Source organism: Urocampus carinirostris, chromosome 8, assembly GCF_059441175.1.
Source record: "Urocampus carinirostris isolate Australia breed hairy pipefish chromosome 8, RoL_Ucar_1.0, whole genome shotgun sequence".
Lineage (NCBI taxonomy): Eukaryota > Metazoa > Chordata > Actinopteri > Syngnathiformes > Syngnathidae > Urocampus > Urocampus carinirostris.
The window spans coordinates 14,434,119-14,451,980 of NC_142356.1; the positions used below are offsets into that span (position 1 = coordinate 14,434,119).

Below are 17,862 nucleotides of genomic sequence, written 5' to 3' on the forward strand. Positions count from 1 at the left end.
CACGGGGAGAACATACAAACTCCGCACAGGAAGTCTGGAGCTGGATTTGAACCCACACAGGAGGTTCCCATGACATGAACTGTGCCGCACAAGCGCTAACCACTGCGCCGCCGTGCTGCCCCACTTATATACTTTTCATTATAATTTAATATTATGTATATAAGATTTATATATATATATATATATATATATATATATATATATATATATATATATATATATATATATATATATATATATATATATGAGTCTTGTAATACCTCAGTTTATCTATAATTAATCCACAATGTGTAAAAGTTTTACATTTTAACATACCAGAAAATAAGGAACTTTATTACAATATTCTATTTTTCTAAAACTGAATAAAATGGAAATGTTGTGTTTGCCCCACTTCATACAGTAGGTCAAGTTTTTTTTCTTACTCTAAATTAGAACAAAATCTTTATTTTAAACATAACTTCATATTGTAAGATTTGCGAATAATTCAAATCAAGTTCCATAAATTACCAAACACGGTCAAGAAATGCAAGTATAATATTCGCTAATGTTACATGCTTTACATGTGCGCTACATAAATCCTCTAAATAGGTTTTTTTCTCATCAATTACTAAATAAGCTATACATGTCTTCGTATGATCTTATCTACAGTCATGGGAAGCACAACCAAATTCAGGATGTTCTTTAGGCTAGTGTTATGACAGCTGGAAGGCTTTTAGTAACCATTACGGATGGCAGACATGTGACAATGTTTCCAATTATGAGTCATTCAAATGTACATTACCGTCACATAAATGCACATCATTCTAACAGCATGTCAATGACGAAAGAGTACAGACCTTCAAAATCTGAAATGATTCCATCCAAGTGTGGATTGACTCCAGAATCCGACATGTTTTGTTCCTTGCTACTGTCCCAATGTTGACAACTGGCGTCACACGCCGACAACTTTCTTTGACTTAGTAGGACTGGCTGAAAAGTTGTGGGTTCAAACTAAACTTTGCAGAATGAACCTGCCTCCTCCTTTCTCCTTTATTCCCCCTTCCTTTTAGGAGTAGAATCACTCCCCTTTACTCTCCTCATGTCCTGTGAGGATGTGTGTAATTCCCCTGCTACCACCACATACACTTACACTCTCGAATCTTTTCATGTATGCGCGACCATATTTATACTGCAAGTGCTCAATTATGTTTTAGTGTATCGGATTCTTTTTTCCTGCCTATTTGTTCCTTCTATTCAAGTCAAGTCAAGTCATTTTTATTTGTACAGTCACAAAGAGTCTGAAAGGGCTGCACAGACCACAGATTATTGCAAACCACAGACTATTATGACAACATCACCTGATCTAAAACTTACATGAGGGCAAATAATACACAGATACACAAATATTACCAACATAAAATAAAGGTTATTTATATGCTATAGAATAGAAGTGTGTTTTAAGTTTAGATTTAAACATTTCCATTGAGGTTGCAAATCGAATCTCAAGGGGAAGAGCATGCTACAGCACCGAGGCCCGAATGGAAAACGCTCTCGAACCTGGGGATCTCTTCTTGGCTCTTGGGATCACTAGTAGACCAGCATTTTCAGAGCGAAGGCTTCGGACCGGAACATAGGGGGAAATTATATCTCAAATATATGAGGGAGCAAGTCCATGCATGATTTTTTATACTACCAACAGAACCCTAAAATCACACCTTAAGCTAAGAGGGAGCCAATGCAGGTTAGCTAAAATTGGGGTAATGAGATCAAACTTTCTTGTCCGAGTTAAAAGCCTTGCTGCAGCATTTTGTACTAGCTGAAGGCTCTTGATTTTTGACTTCGGGAGAACAGACAGTAGTGCATTACAGTTTCTATAATATAATAATGTTGCTCCTAAAGTCATCATTGCCTTTGGAAAAAAATAATTAAAGGCGGGGGTGCATCGTTTGAGCAGTCTTTAAAAAGGCGAAAGTAGAATACTTACTCTATTAAGTATGTGTTGACAATGCCCAACTGAGTTCAAAGAGCCTTTATCCTATTTTTTCCACCGCGCCTATGTGCTTTTATCTGACTATTAGTGCCGCTGTTCTGTGACTTGCAACACATTAAGAAGCAGGAAAGGAGGGGGGGGTGATAAGGGGTGGACAGTGATTACATGCTTGTTCATGTGTTTTTTGTTAGCCTGAAAATGGTAAAAGTACAAAAAGGCCTGTTTTAAATACAGTCCAAATGCCAGCCCGAACCCCCAAAAAGATGAAAGAAGATTTCATTAGTACTTGTATAATGAGCTGACAGGCAGTGCTTATGACTTGAAGCCAGGAGATGGCAGCAGGGAGTAGAAAAAGTTCAAATTGCGGACACCACTTATGACAAGATCCCAAAAATTGGGAAATACAGCTGTTCACTGTGAGAATCACAACTTTTTATTAAATTATAATATTTTAAAGGCACAGTGTGTATTATTTGATTGCTAGATGCCACTGTGTGGTGTGGGGCAGCTGAAAATGAGTGCTTAAAAGTACAAGGACGATTACAAACTACAGAGATTTAAAGATTTAAGAGATTTTAGACCCAAAATATTGGTCAATTTAGAACAACTCTAAAAAAATGGGGTAATGTTATTTTTAACCCAAAAATGTGTTGGCTGAAAACAACCACAAACAAGACCAAAGCTCCATCCGTCCATCCATCATCTGTGCCGCTTAATCTCGGTAGGGTCACAGGGGTGCTGGAGCCAATCCCTGCTGTCTTCGGGCAGTGAGCAGGGGACACCTGAACTTGTTGCCAGCCAGTAGCAGGGCACACATAGACAGACAACTCACTCGCTCATTCACACCCAGGGACAATTTGGACCGCCCAATTAACCTGAAATGCATGTTTTTGAAATGTGGGAGGAAACCGGAGTGCCCGGAGGAAACCCACGCAAGCACGGGGAGAACATGCAAACTCTGCACAGAAAGGCTGGTAGCTGGATTTGATCCCACAACCTGAGAACGGTGCCATGGATGTGCTGACCACACAACCGCCATGACGCTGACCCAATGCTCTCCCAATATAAATTTAGGTTTGTGTAAAAGAGCCCAAAAACCTGTTAAACTTCTCAAAAAGCAAAAAGATCTTCAAAAATTTGGAAAAATAAAATTGTGCGGTTTCTTCAAACTAAAAATGAGAAATTATAATAGAAACAACCAAACATCTTAGTCATTTTTTTTATAAAAGAAACCTAGAAAGTTTAATTTCAAAATAGTTCCAATCTTGACACAATTTGGGCTATGTCGCTAAAAAAAACTTCAAGGGATGATGCATGTTATTAGGACTTCCAAGTGATTAAAAAAGGTAATTCATTAATGACAAAAACAAATACTGATCTGAATAATAAGCTAAAATACAAAAACCTTATAAACAGGATTTCCTTTTTAGAAAAAAATGGTGCAGTTTAGTCACTTTGAGTTGCCGCAGTCTGTATTCTTCCTTGTGCTTTTTAGCACTTGTTTTTGATTGCACTACACAATACGGCGACATCTACAAGTCAAGCGATTGTCATGATTACCGATATGCATAAACTGTGCCCACTCCTTTGGCGCCAACTGCCTCGGACTCTGATTGGCTCTCTGTCCCTTTTAAAACCCACTTCTATCCGTCCTCCTTTGTCAGTCCGTCTGCCAACCTCAGTTAACAATAGGCAAGCCTTTTTTCGACCCTGACTCCCACCTGTTTTTTGCTCCTATCTGTCCCCCGGCTTTGACCCTTATTGATCCTGACCACGTCTACTCTCCCGTCCCGGCTTTAGACCTTTTTGTCCTCGACCACGTCTACTCTCCTTTCCTGGCTTTCGACTAGTTTCCGACCACAACCACGTTTTTGCTCTCCTGGCCCGGCCACTGACCTGTTTTTCCGTTCCCGACACCGCCATCGCTCGACCTGGAAGATCCACTTCCGCGTTCAGAACGACCTGCTTCCCGCGTCCAGCAATCACCGGATCGTGGGCGCAACCCTTTCTCCTTCTTCCAATAAAACTTGAGAGAAACGCAACTCAAGTGGGTCCTGTCTCCATTCTGGTCCTGACAACGAGACACCCTTTCTCCTTAAAGTGTACCTAATGATTTCTTTTTTAGGTATCACGAACCGCAAAGGCTTTAAGGGGTATTTCACATGGGGTAAATCCATAAAAAAGGACTGTGAAAAACATACATACCGTCAAATCATGTACCGAGGGCAAATAAAACGTTATACAACCTATAATCAAGCCAAAATGTCCTCTCACAGCCAAGGCTCTTTAAGTACTCTAACGTATATTTCACTTATGACCAAGCGGCACTCATAAGCCAGCTGGTACTTGAATTAAAGTGTATTCGCTAAGGCGTTTGCCACTTTCTTGTGTGTGACAGAAGCCGGTGAAAGTTGACATTAGGAAAGCGGGACGGCGCCTGCAGGCAATCAGTCAGATTCCAGCACCGAGAAACTACCTTCTGCAAAGCGTGTTATCAGGGGAAATGGGCTGGAGGGACACATCCCAAACGTTTTTTGGAAAAACACAGTTATGAAGATAAGTTGTGTGGCAGGCAAGGTTGGGTAGGGTTACTTTAACTGGATTACTTCAATTACTTTTGGATTACTCCAATACCAAATACGCTAATAAAAGACAAAATAAACTAAATATGAATAAAACGATGACTCACAACACGTGGTAAGCTTTCTCTCCTGGCTTTGATCTCTTTGATCTCCGGCAAAACTAACATAAAATGCGACAGAAACAAAATGGAAATAGATCCAAACAGCTTGCCAACATCATTTTTGCCGTTCCATGTATTCCGTTACTCCCCAAGCCTGTACAAAATTTAGTCATTTTATTCATATTTAGTTTATTTTGTCTTTTATTAGTGTATTTGGTATTGGAGTAATCCAAAAGTAATTGAAAGTAATCAAGTTAAAGTAACCCTACCCAACCCTGGTGGCAGGCTAGTGTAGCACTTTAAGTAATCCGATGTGTATTTGTACATGTATGTAAATGTAGCGGAGATTCTTTCTAGTCTCCGCGATAGTGTCTCATAACTAGAAGAAGGATATGATTTAAGGGCTTACAACATTAAATTGTGGACTAAAAATTTTAGTCACATTGTCATAGAGGTTTTAGGATCCAGTGCCATTTTTTTTACACAATAAGTTAGCTAAACACCAGTTACATACAGTCAGAGGATGCAGGTGAGGCACCGAATAATTTTGGTATTATTAATGTGATTAGCATGTAACACATTATTGTGCCGAGTGTCTAAAGATGCAGAGTGAAACCTGCAATTCTCTTGCCTCATGGCAGAGGGCGATAGTGAGAGAGTGATGATTCTGATTTGGTGCACACCCCATCCCCAGACAATAGAAATAGTGATAGTATTAGCAAGCTAACAGAAATTAAGCCATTCAGCATAGACTTCGTTGATGAGTTAAGGTAATTATTGTATGCTACAGTTGATATATTTATTTCATGACTCGGTCTTGTTTCCGGTTGGTATACCCTGTCCGGTGTTGTTCCCGTTTTTTTTGTCTTGTTTAATTATTGGTTTCCAGTTTCGTTCCCGTCTATTTTTGTCCTATTTCTTATTCTCTCCAGTTTTCGTTCCCATGAAGTTTGTCCTGTTTATTTTCGATATCCTGTTTCATTATTTATCCTGTCTGTCCCGTCCGGTATCGACCCTATCTGTTTGATATCAATTGGTATCGATCTCGTCGGCTTCTGGCTTCTTATCATTTTACGCCAGACTGCTGCCTAACATGCATGACTGCCCCTTTCCCGTAAAATAAAAGGCTTGTGTGAGTAACGTTACGCTTTTGGGTCCTGATCCTGTTCCGGTTCTTGACAGTTGGTTTGTGATTAATTCCTTCTTTAAGTCCACTTCAGCATCCTATCTCAAAAGTACAGTGAAACATTGTTTTTTGCAGGTATTCATTTTCGAAAATATCCTATTATAGGCAAAATAAACTTAGTAGAAACCTTTATTGTTCACAATTATTATACACTGAAACCAAAGATATAACCCTTTTTACAGGCTCAAGTATTTTTCAACAAAAAGTACCCCTTACACATGTTTTCTTCCAAGTAACGTCAAAAATGAAACTGTAACGTTATTGATGCATAGGTAAAGAAGAAGCGGGCGGACTGTTTAGCCAATCAAAATGAAGACCACAATCAGTGACTTACCGAGCCCACGTTATAGCGATGGTTTACTGTATGTCATTCAGTTAAAAAACGAAAATGTACAGCTAAGTAAGATGCAAAATCATGAAAAGGAAGTTAACTCTCAAAAGAACACAACACCCTTCCAGCACAGGAAGCAGACCCGTCCACTCCTGGACTGTGCTATCTAATCACCATTGATTTCACATCACAACAGTGTTTGTATGGCAGATAAACAAGCAGTCACAGCTGGCGTTTTAACAGGCTGCAAGAACCTTTTTGACCCAATAACTCCATTTCTGAGAGTGCAAATGGCATGCTAAACCTGGCCCGTAACACCTGAGAGGTCAATCGCGACACAAGGAAATATTGTGCGTTTACGGCATGGTCACTGAGGTGTCACTGGATGAGGAACAGAAAATGGCATTTATGAGATTATGGGTTCACCACTGGAAAACATACAGGTATGTCCCTTAAAAATCTTGACATTTTGCTTCATTTCAAAGCTGGTGCGTTTGGGCCCGCGCACTGCACGTGCTAGCGAAAAGACGAGACAACATGTGTAAAAATAGGTATGGAAATACGCACTGTACTTAAATGCACACAAGTGTGTGGCCAATGGCATCTCAAAGTGAGCCGTGTTGTAAAAGTCGCACCGCAGAGTTGTGGGACGCGCAATAAGAGCAAAAAAAGGAAAAGTCTGCGTGTAAAATACAGTATTTATGTAAACATGGTCACAAAATGAGCGACCAAATAAGACAAGGTTCCAAAACAACATCTGGGGCCGTGCAGCGTGAAAGTTTACTGGTGTTGGGTCTTATAGCAAGTTTTTGGGTGGTCATTCGGCTAAACAGACATATTTTACCATTTCTTTGATATAGACATCTACTTGTGAGTAGTATTTTGGTACTATCATGGTGGAAAAATGTATCTCCATTGTCATTTTTGTTGCTTTTTTGTTTTTAGGTCCCCAACCTTCTGGGAGCTACTTTTCTTTGTTAATAATTAGTGGAAAGTGCTACCAGTTGGATATGTATTTCTAAATTAACAACCTATAAGGTTTTTACTATGCTGTTACTATGTCACCCGTTGTCAGTCCGTCTGCGAACCTCAGCTCACACTAGGCAAGCCCTACGACTCTGACTTCCTCCTGTTTTTTGGCTCCCGTCTGTTTCCCGGCTTCGACCCGTTTCTGTTTTTGACCACGTTACTGCGCTCCCGTCCACCGACCTGTTTTTCTGCTCTTGACACTGCCATCGCTCGCTACGGAAGTGCCATTTCTGCGTTCCGAGCGATCTGCTTCCCGTGACCGACGATCACTGGATCGTGGGTGCAAGCCTTTTCCTCCTTCTCAATAAAACTGAGAGAAACGAACGCAAGTGGGTCCTGTTTCCGTTTCTGGTTTCTGACATTTACATGCTAGTTATCAAAAAACTCAATACTTGTTAACAACATTTGAGCCTAAAAGGCATGTATGCGATTTACTACAATAGGCTTCAAAAATTTGAGCTTCAACCTACTCCCTTTGGACTTATATTTGTCACGACCAGAGCAGAGTTAGGACCCAGATGCGTAACGTTACCACAAGTTTATTGAGATAGAGAGGAATGGCAGCGCCCGCGATCCGGTGCTTGCTGGACGCGGGAAGCAAGCCGCTCACAGAATCGGAACGAGTTCCGAATGCGGAAGTGGATCTTCCAGAGCGGGAGATCGTGGTGTCGAGGACCGAAAAAAACAGGTCGAAAGCCGGGACGGAAGAGCAAAACGTGGTCGGGGTCAAAAAACAGGTCGTAGCCGGAGACAAACGGAGAAATCAGGACCGACGGGAGTCAGAGGCAAAGTGCTTGCCTTGTAGAAACAGAGGTTCACTGATGGACTGACAACAGGTGAGTGAAAGGACTGAGCTTAAAAAGGACGGGGAACCAATCAGGTAGCCCGCAGCGGCTGGCGCCAAACGAGCGGGCACAGGTGATACTAATCAGACATCATGACAATATTTATGTATTTTTGTATTGTACAGCTGTTTTGTGTGCAAATACTTTGTTGTTTCCTTTTGTTAATTAGTGGTTTGGGATGTTTTCTGTGCTGTGCCTTAATAAAAATGAACACAAAACAAATCATTTTGCTTTTCCTGGCTTTAAATGGACCCTTTCATTGGTTTGTAAATATTTTGACGTATCTGGTGGGCGGGGCTTAAACTTTAGGCAAAAGCAAGGGCGAGATGATGTGTCAACAAGCGAACACGCTAAATGTTTAGCTTTATATCATCAAAATGGATGGGTTAGATGTTACATTTAGCCAAAGCTGGATACAAAACAAGACTTGCGCTTGTCAGATGACAGGAAAATAAAGCTGTCGTTGCTGTTAGTAGTTATCATGTTGTGTGTTTGTGTGCCAGTATTGGAGAAAAAATCCCAGCGGACAATCGTGATCAAAGGAAAACAATAAAGGTTTGGTTAAAGCATTTAAGTGAAAAGATTGGACCGAGGCACTCATCAACGATGCTCAAGTTTGCAGTGCCCACCTTATATCAGGTAAGAGAAATAAAACATACATGATTGAAGCTGTCGAGTCCATGTCAGTTATTAGATCCTCAGAATATCTTGTTTTCTGAGCTTCTGCTAACTGTTAGCATGTAGCCTAAATCCCAACGTGAGCAATGTGAACACTGTGTGCGGCTACTCGAACAAGCACGCATTGCAAACAAAGGTTGGGCACGTTTCATGCTTTTCTTAATTTTTTGTTAAGAGAAACATATTTTGATGGCATTTAGGCTACACACTAAGTGTTAGCTGAAGCCAAGAAAATAGCAAGATACTTGGACGATAAAATTAGTAATATGGACTCGATAGCAACAACCATAATCGTTTAATTTATCTTACCTGATATGAAGTGTGCTTTGCAAACACAAGCGATTTGATGAGTGCCTCAGTCCAATCTTTTCTCTGAACTGCATTTAACTCCAAATATATTTTTTTCTCACATAAGCAGTGTTTCGTGGAATCTTGTAAAACTTTAATTTACGATAACCAACATTTTTTTTTTATTTTTTTTTTTTCCAAATCTGGCACAGAATCATAACAAATTTATAAATCCAACAAGCAGAAACAAAAGCTTGGTTTCCTAAGTCTTCTGAATGAACGCATGGAATATTATTTTGCCTCTATAGCTTTGACTGTGACGTCTTGCTATGAAAGGGTCTATTAGTTCAAAGTGAGTGTTTGCAGACTGAAATCATATTTTTAAAAATAAAGTAGTTTCATTATAGGTCAAATACCAACAAATATTAAATTAACCATGATAAGCGTAATTATCATAAATTTGACCTGGCATTTGGTGCATAAAAGGAATTATATACACTTGAATGAAATGATTGACGCATTGGCCGCCAGTGAATTGTTCTGCTTATTCTCGCTCCATTGCAGTCAGCTCGGGGCGTTTCTTTCGTATTGTGACGCTGGATAATGTCACCTGTCACACATATAATATTTCTGCAAGGCACCATTACTCACAATGCTTTAATAATGAGGGTAGAATTAAATAAATGTGGCGCCGGAGGAGGGCAAAGGCGAAAGGGTGAGGCGTTCACCCCTAAAGGATATCCTCTATACCTCTTTTATGGAACACGGCGAACTTCCTTGATATCTTTTCAAAGTGAGATTGGGACTTTACATGAGATTCTTATTATGGTGGCTAAAAAGACGAGCGCTCTACCTCCTGAGCTACTGCCGCCCCTCGAGTAAGGTATAGAAGTGTGTTTAATTATATTATAATTAAGATAAATGTTTTATTGTCTAAAATGTTAAAATATCTCATCTCATCTCATTAGCTACACCGCTTATCCTCAGTAGGGTCGCGGGGGTGCTGGAGCCCATCCCAGCAATCATCGGGCAGTGGGCAGGGGACACCCTGAACTGGTTGCCAGCCAATCGCAGGGCACATGGGGACAGACAACTCACTCGCCCATTCACACCTAGGGACAATTTGGACCGGCCAATTCACCTGAAATGCATGTTTTTGGAATGTGGGAGGAAACCGGAGTGCCCGGAGGAAACCCACGCAAGCACGGGGAGAACATACAAACTCCGCACAGGAAGTCTGGAGCTGGATTTGAACCCACGCAGGAGGTTCCCAAGACATGAACTGTGGCGCGTTTTTTGTTTTTTTTTTTACAATATGTTAACCTGGTTGAGTACTCAGGTCAATTGTACCATTTAAAATAGACATCCATATTGTTAAAATGTTATTTAGTTGTTACGGTTTCCATGGCGTCCAATTGGCCCCACCCGTGTGGCGCCAGCTGCAGCTTATTGACAGATTGGCTTTCCGTCTATTTAAGCTCAGTGCTCTCATTATTCCTTTGACAGCCCGTCAACGAATCTCTGCCCCGCAAGACGTGGGTTCTGACTCGGTCCTGTTTTCCTGTTGGTATTTCCTGTCCTGTATTGTTCCCGTTTATTTTGTCCTGTTTAATATCGGTTTCCAGTTCCGTTCCCGTCTATTTTTGTTCTGTTTATTATTCTCCCCCGCTTTCGTTCCCGTCTAGTTTGTCTTGTTTGATTTCAATAACCTGTTTCATTATCAATCCTGTCTGTCCCGTCTTGTCCGGTATCGACCCCATCTGTACGATATCTGATCAGGCAATTGGAATCGATCTCGTCGGTCTCTGGCTTCCTGTCTTTCCACGCCAGACCGCTGCCTAACGTGCATGACTCCCCATTTCCCTATAAATAAAAGGCTTGTGTGAGAACGTCACACGTTTGGGTCCTGATCCTGTTCTGGTTCCTGATGTTAGTTATAATTAGTATTTTTCCAGTTTTTTAATACTATATATTAACTTTTTTGAGTCTTCTGGACAAAATATAATGCTATTTAAAAAAGCTAAATTAATTTTAAACTCTTTAAAATGTAAAGAAAATGTTATTTTATGTGATATTTTTCCTTTTTTTTTTTACTATATTCTAACTTTTTTGAGTCTTTTAGGTCAAAATATTCCATCTAAAAAACAAGTACATACATGTTGTACAATACAGCATATTAAAATGCTCTTAGCATATTATTTTTCCTTTGATTAACTTTATTTTGACTTTTTTGAGTTTTCTGGACAAAATATTATTCTATTTAAAAAAATCTAAATACATTTTCTATTTTTAAATGTTAAAAACGTTCTCTTACGTAATGTATCTATCCATCCATTATCTGCACCGCTTATCCTCAGTAGGGTTGCGGGGGTAATGGAGCCCATCCCAGCTATCATCAGGCAGTGGGCAGGGGACACCCTGAACTGGTTGCCAGCCAGTCACAGGGCACACAGAGACAGACAACTCACTTGCTCGTTCACACATAGGGACAATTTGGACTTGCCAATTAACCTGACATACATGTTTTTGGAATGTGGGAGGAAACCGGAGTGCCCGGAGGAAACCCACACATAGGGAGAACATGCAATCTACACATGCGAAAGTTCGATCTCATGACCTCAGAACTGTGCCGCACACGCACCAACCACTGCGCCGCCGTGATGCCCCTCTTACGTAATGTTTCCTTTTTTTTTTCTTCTAAATATTCTGTATTTTACTATATTCTAACTTTTTAAAGTTCTCTGGTCAAAATATAACTAAAAATTCTCACACCTCCCAAGGGGAGAGGGCCCCTCTCCACAGGACAGATGTTTTACAATCCAAAAATTAGAAATATACTCTGCATATTATTTTTTTCTTTTTTTAACTATATTTTAACTGTTTTGAGTCATTCTATTTCAAAACACATGCATCAATGTTATAATATCCAAAATGTTAATTTTTTGGGCCAATTTTTAATTCAAATGTATACATAAATGTTTTACCATCCAAAATGTTAACATGTTTTGTGTGCGTTATTTTTATTATTATTTTATTATTTATTATTTTTTTTACCAGATGTTCACTTTTTTAGTGTTCTGGTCAACATACTCTACTATTTGAAAATAGATAAATAGAAATTCTACTATCCAAAAATATCCAAATGTTCTTTGAGTTATTATTTTTTCTTTTTTAAACAATATTTTAACTTCTTTGAGTCTTCTGGTCAAATATTATATGTAAGATGTGTATATATTTTATGAAACAATGGTAGTATTGAGTATTACAACACTGACACCATGTGGACAAATTTTTACACGCATGACATAATGGAGATGTTTTTTTCTGGTCTAGTAAATTAAGAAGTGTAATCCTGAATACTGAATTAAACCCATTAACTTTTCTGTAAAATTTGCCTAAAATTCCAGTCCAAAACGTACTCAAAGTAAATTGAAAGCCTTTCTTAAAATAATCACTGCAAGTGCTTCTAACATTGAGTAATCTGAATTAGAACACACAGAAAATGTTCATTTTACCTCTGAAAAGTGAAAGGTCCCGGGGACTCGCATGCTCAAAAATCTATGGGTCCCAACAGAGATCTATGGGTCCCCAAAACTTAGTGTTATCGAGGTTGAAATCGTAAATCGGTGACAAATATATAATATAAATCTACATATTCATTCAGTTTTAATCATCAAATTATTAATTCGTTTTCTGCATCAAATTATTGTTGGTAGTATACTGATTGAAGGGATAACCACAAACCTGTCTTTTTTTATTTTCTCCTTTTATACTTCCTTTTTTTCTTAACTTCTTTATACAACATAATTCGTAATATCAATCATCAAAGCAAGTGAGCCGTTTGAGAGCCGGCTCTTTTTAATGAGTTGAGCCAAAAAAGACGGACTTCCTTTCACTACACAACGAGATATCGTACGCCGAGATCGGTGGCAGACGAAAACTCGAACCGCGAGACCAAAACAACAATGAAAAGTTTGGAGTGCAGTAAATCTTTGTTAAAAAAAAGGAATCGGGTAATAATGACAATTTTGTGGCGAAAAGGTTGCGTCCTGGGGACGCACGTTGATTTGAGACTATGCGTCCCCAGCAAAAATGATGCGTCTAGGACGCAGGGACGCGGGCAAACGAGAACAATGCAGAAATAGAAGGTTTTTATTCCCACCTCATTTTTCTATTAAATGCCTGCAGATGAGTGTAGCATGGGCATCTTAGGTGAGATAATAGCTTGAAGCCTTTCCTGGCACCGTGTCAAATTTAAATCACAATCTAAAAAAAATTTCTGAGGATAGGTTTCCAAAAGTGGCCGCTTAAAGACAACCAGTTTTCAGCACAAAAATATTTGCAAATGTGTATTTTCCTTCAGCCATAATACAGGCTCGTATAGGCTAATGTGGGCTGTGGACCGTTAAACAAAGCCAGCAATTGGCCGAAAAATATGCTAATCAGAAGTTCAGAGGGTAATGACGTATAGAAAATAATTGTACAGGGTTTGTTTATTTGTAAAAAGGAATTATGGGGCTAAACAGACAGCTAGCAATAAGCAACATCTATTGATGCAGAGATGCTTTTAGGCAGATTTTTTTCCCCCCTGTAGGCATTATTGTGTGTTTTGAAGTAAATATTTTACTTGGTCAGATTAAATAGACTTTGGTGGATGTAAGGAGATCATGTGTGAATACTATCACCAAATTTTATGGCTACAAAATGACATTTTTGTTGGGCAACCCCTTTTTTTATAGATTTCAAGTATTCAAGCTTTTCAAGGATATGTGGCATGACATATTTCAGTGACTGGTGACATTTTAAAGACGTGTTTACTTCTCAACAGCTTTAAGAGGTTAAAAGCCAATTTGCTCAGTGTCACTTAGATTGACGTTCACATTTAATCAGGTTAATCTGAATTTGCTCTTAATGCAGACAAACATCCATCCCATTGACTTGAACAAGCATTCAAATCAATTCAATATTACTGTTGCAAAAGCCTGCAGGATCATCCGCCATCTGCCTCTTTTGCATCTTAAAATGAACCATGTGTGTCAGTGTCAAGATGAATCCAATCTCATTTTGAGGAATGGGGACTTAACTCTGTTCGTAAATTGACACTACTCGGCACAAAGAGATTTAAAGCGAGCTGGTGACAGGCCACCACTGCCGCTTTGAGATTCAGGCGGGCCCGCCTTGGGAAAAGCCTGATCCCCTCTGCAATCGCCCTCCACAACAACAGGCCTTGCTGGCCCAACCAATCAGTCTGACCTTCATTGTCTCACTGTCATGTATGGTCTTTATTTTGAAATTTAATTCCTATTTCTTTTCCTCTGCTACAGTTGGCAAAAGTGAATTGCCCCAAGGGGACCAATAATTTAAATCTAAATTTAAAGCGCAGGTCCACATTTGCTCCTTCTTCAGTTCGTAACGGGCAAACTGCGTAGTATTTGACCACTAGATGTCACTGTATTGAGTTGTGCAAACAAAAACCACGAGTAAGAATACAAACCACGCAAAGTGACCACGCCAAAACGTAAAGGATGTTTCAAAAAATGTCATATTAATAATTGTGATATGTATTCCCCTTTTATAACACACAGAATGATAATTTGTACATAAAAAGAAAAGAAAAAAATAGTAGTTTCCTGGAGATTGTTACCCAAGATTACCGACTTGATGTGTCGCAGGCATATTGAAAATTTGTGAAATTGTTTACATAATCCACTTGCTTTTAAATCTTTCATTCAGATTTGAGAGGACAAATCTTGCGATCTTCAACATTAATGTGTTTTTTGTGATATTTACATCTCAAAAGTGACCAAACTTTTTGAAACACCCCTTAAAAATGAAGAAAGATAAAAGAGACAAAAAAATTCAATAAAGAAATGAATAAATGAGAATTTAAAAAGGAAGAAGAAAAAAAGGGGAAATAAATAAAAAGAAAAAGAAAAAAGAGGTAGGGCGCTCGTCTTGAGATCAAGAGATTGAGGTTCGATTCCCGGCTCTTCCGTGTTGTATGTGGAAGTGTCCTTGGGCAAGACACTGAATTCCAAATGCCCCCCAAAAAGCAGGTTGGTGCCTTGCATGGCTATTGATGTGTGAATGGGTAAGTGTGAAGCACATTGTAAAGTGCTTTTGGAAATCTTCATTGACTTGAAAAGCGCTATATAAATGCAGATAATTTCATAAAGATTTTTAAGGGGAACAAAAAAGTGGGGAGGAAAATTTTTTTAAAATAAATAAAAAATTAAAAAAAATTAGTTTTTGGGTTACTGGGGATTCCCTTAGCAGGAATATGGCAGAGTATGAGTATTTAAAAAAATGCATGTTTATATGACAGTTCATGTACTTTTATTCATTATTCAAATAAATATTGTCTTTTAATGAATTTGTTTTTTTTACCACTAGGAGGTGCTAAATAGGACACACTGTCCCTTTCAGTTCTAAGAGGATGAAACTTGAGCAAGAAAGAGATGAGGCCAATCAAAAGCAATGAGACAGACAATAACAGCAAATCTGGACGGCACTTACTGGCTATCCTAGCTCGCTCCATAATTCCACCTCTGACGGCCACTTTTTGGAATAAAGTTTTTCCGCGTTCCTCTTCTGTTCTTCATGAACAAGTTCCTCTTTTCATGCCCCGACCGACTGACTTCGGCGCCCCGTTACCCAAGCCTCCTCCCTCGCCTCCTCTCCTCCCTCCTTCGTTTTGACTTCCTCCAACTTTTAATGCCTTCAGTCTGTCAGGGTAACAACTGACAGCGGCGGGCCATGTGCTATTCATATGGAGTCCCTGTTTTTTATGGTGTCCCTTAGCACAAAGTAGATATTCAAGTATACCTTGAGTAAACCATTAGAACAGAAGTCGTATTCATAAAGTATATCTTTTGAATATTACACTTTATGACTTATGTGTCCGCACTGTCTATTTATGTGTCGTACTGCCTACTCGTGAGTCTTAGTGTAGTGTGTCCAAGCAAAGTGTGTTTTTTTATCTTCTAGAAACTGAAGGCTGAGAGAAACGTAACTCCGATTCTCTGTTTATGCTGCAGAATTGACAATAAAGCTGACTTTGACTTTTATTACTTTTTATAAACTTGACTGTGGACTGAAGAATACTCAACTTGTATTTAAAAATAGACAGATAAATCCAATATTAATTTTAAGTATACTTTGAGTATAAGATACTTAAAGTACATATAAGCTTGAATGCGTTTTTGAAAAAAAAACACATAGGGTTATACTCCACTCTACTCCCCTATACGGTTATGTTTTGGTAGGGCTGAAAGCAGTATTATCAAAGTTAAGCAATGACGGGACAGCTTCTGCTGTAAGCCCAGTCCTTAATTACGTTTTTTGTTTTGTTTTGTTTTGTTTTGTTTTTATTACAGTCAGAAGTGGGTAATGGGGAATAGGCTGTCTGTCTGCCTGTTGGCGCCCTCTTGAGGACATTGGCATTCTGGATCCTGACACTATACTATACTATACTATACTATACTATACTATACTATACTATACTATACTATACTATACTATACTATACTATGTTTTGGTGAGTAGGAAAGTAGAAATATCAAAGATGAGCAATAACTAGACAGCTTCTGCTGTCAGCACAGACCTTAATTAGTTTTTTTTATTACAGTCTGGTGCGGGTAATGGGGAATAGGCTGATTGTCTGCCTGTTGGCGCCCTCTTGAGGACATTGGCATTCTGGATCCTGACAATATACTATACTATACTATACTATGTTTTGGTGAGTAGGAAAGTAGGAATATCAAAGATGAGCAATAACTAGACAGCTTCTGCTGTCAGCACAGACCTTAATTAGTTTTTTTTTATTACAGTCAGGTGCGGGTAATGGGAAATAGGCTGATTGTCTGCCTGTTGGCGCCCTCTTGAGGACATTGGCATTCTGGATCCTGACAATATACTATGCTATACTATACAATACCATACTGCTATTTTGGTGAAGAGGAAAGTAGGAATATCAAATACGAACAACGACTAGAAAGCTTCTGCTGTCAGTACAGTCCTTAAATACGGGTTTCTTGATTACAGTTGGGTGCGGATAATGAGGAACTAGTGTGTCCATCTGGCTGTGGGCGCCCACTTGAGGACATTCACATGCTGGATTCTGACATTTTACTAGACTATACTCTCTATAATTAAGAAAACCGAAAATGGGAACGACCCAATTATTGGGTCACTTTTTGGGTCACTTAATACATTTTATTTATCTTCGTGCATTTTGGAAAAAATTCAATACACCGTGAAACAAAAAAAAGGGAACGTTTTTATCATCCGTCTTTTTTTGGGCTCTGCTGTAACAGATGTTGCCCTTATTGCAAAATTGCCACCGGGAGACTTGCATGCACACGCACAGAAGTTAGAAAGTGACGACATCAGCAGTTTTTAACAAAGAGGAAATGTGCACTGACAATTCGTAAACAAAAGCAAATATTAACTGAACATCCTAAAGGGAATATTGTGTATTGTTAAGAGCTTCCTACTGGTAAAACAAAACACTCATTAAAGAAAAACAATACAGATTTTGATAATAATTAAATTTTCACACACTATTGTATAAATGTGATTTTTTTTTTAAATAAGCATAGGTTTATACATTTGGATTTATTCAAAATGAGGCTCACCTAGAGCGAGTTGACGTAATTGTCTGCCATCTTGCTGCTATAGATAACCTCTAAATCCAAAAGCCTTGTAAAAGGCCGGTTAAAAAAAATTCGAAAAATGGTGTGGTTTGGTCACTTGAAGTCACCATAGTTTGTATTCTTCCTTGTGCTTTGTGTTTTGATTGATACACAAAATAAGATCTAAAGCACATTAAGAATGAATATTATAATAAATCAG

At 38.9% G+C, this 17,862-nt stretch overlaps 1 protein-coding gene across 2 annotated transcripts in view; it reads right to left on the bottom strand.

Moving 5' to 3' along the window:
• The window catches only part of LOC148360779 (neuronal-specific septin-3-like), a 147,344-nt gene that overhangs the window by 99,191 nt on the left and 30,291 nt on the right, over positions 1–17,862 (bottom strand). Inside the window, exon 1 of one of the 2 annotated variants that reach the window (XM_088341689.1) lies at positions 837–1,053. The exons of the other annotated variant lie outside the window; for it this stretch is intronic. Coding sequence (XP_088197815.1) covers positions 837–891 — 55 coding nt within the window. The 5' untranslated portion in view covers positions 892–1,053. Of the gene's footprint in view, positions 1–836; positions 1,054–17,862 lie in introns of those variants that run through there. 2 annotated transcript variants of the gene reach the window in all.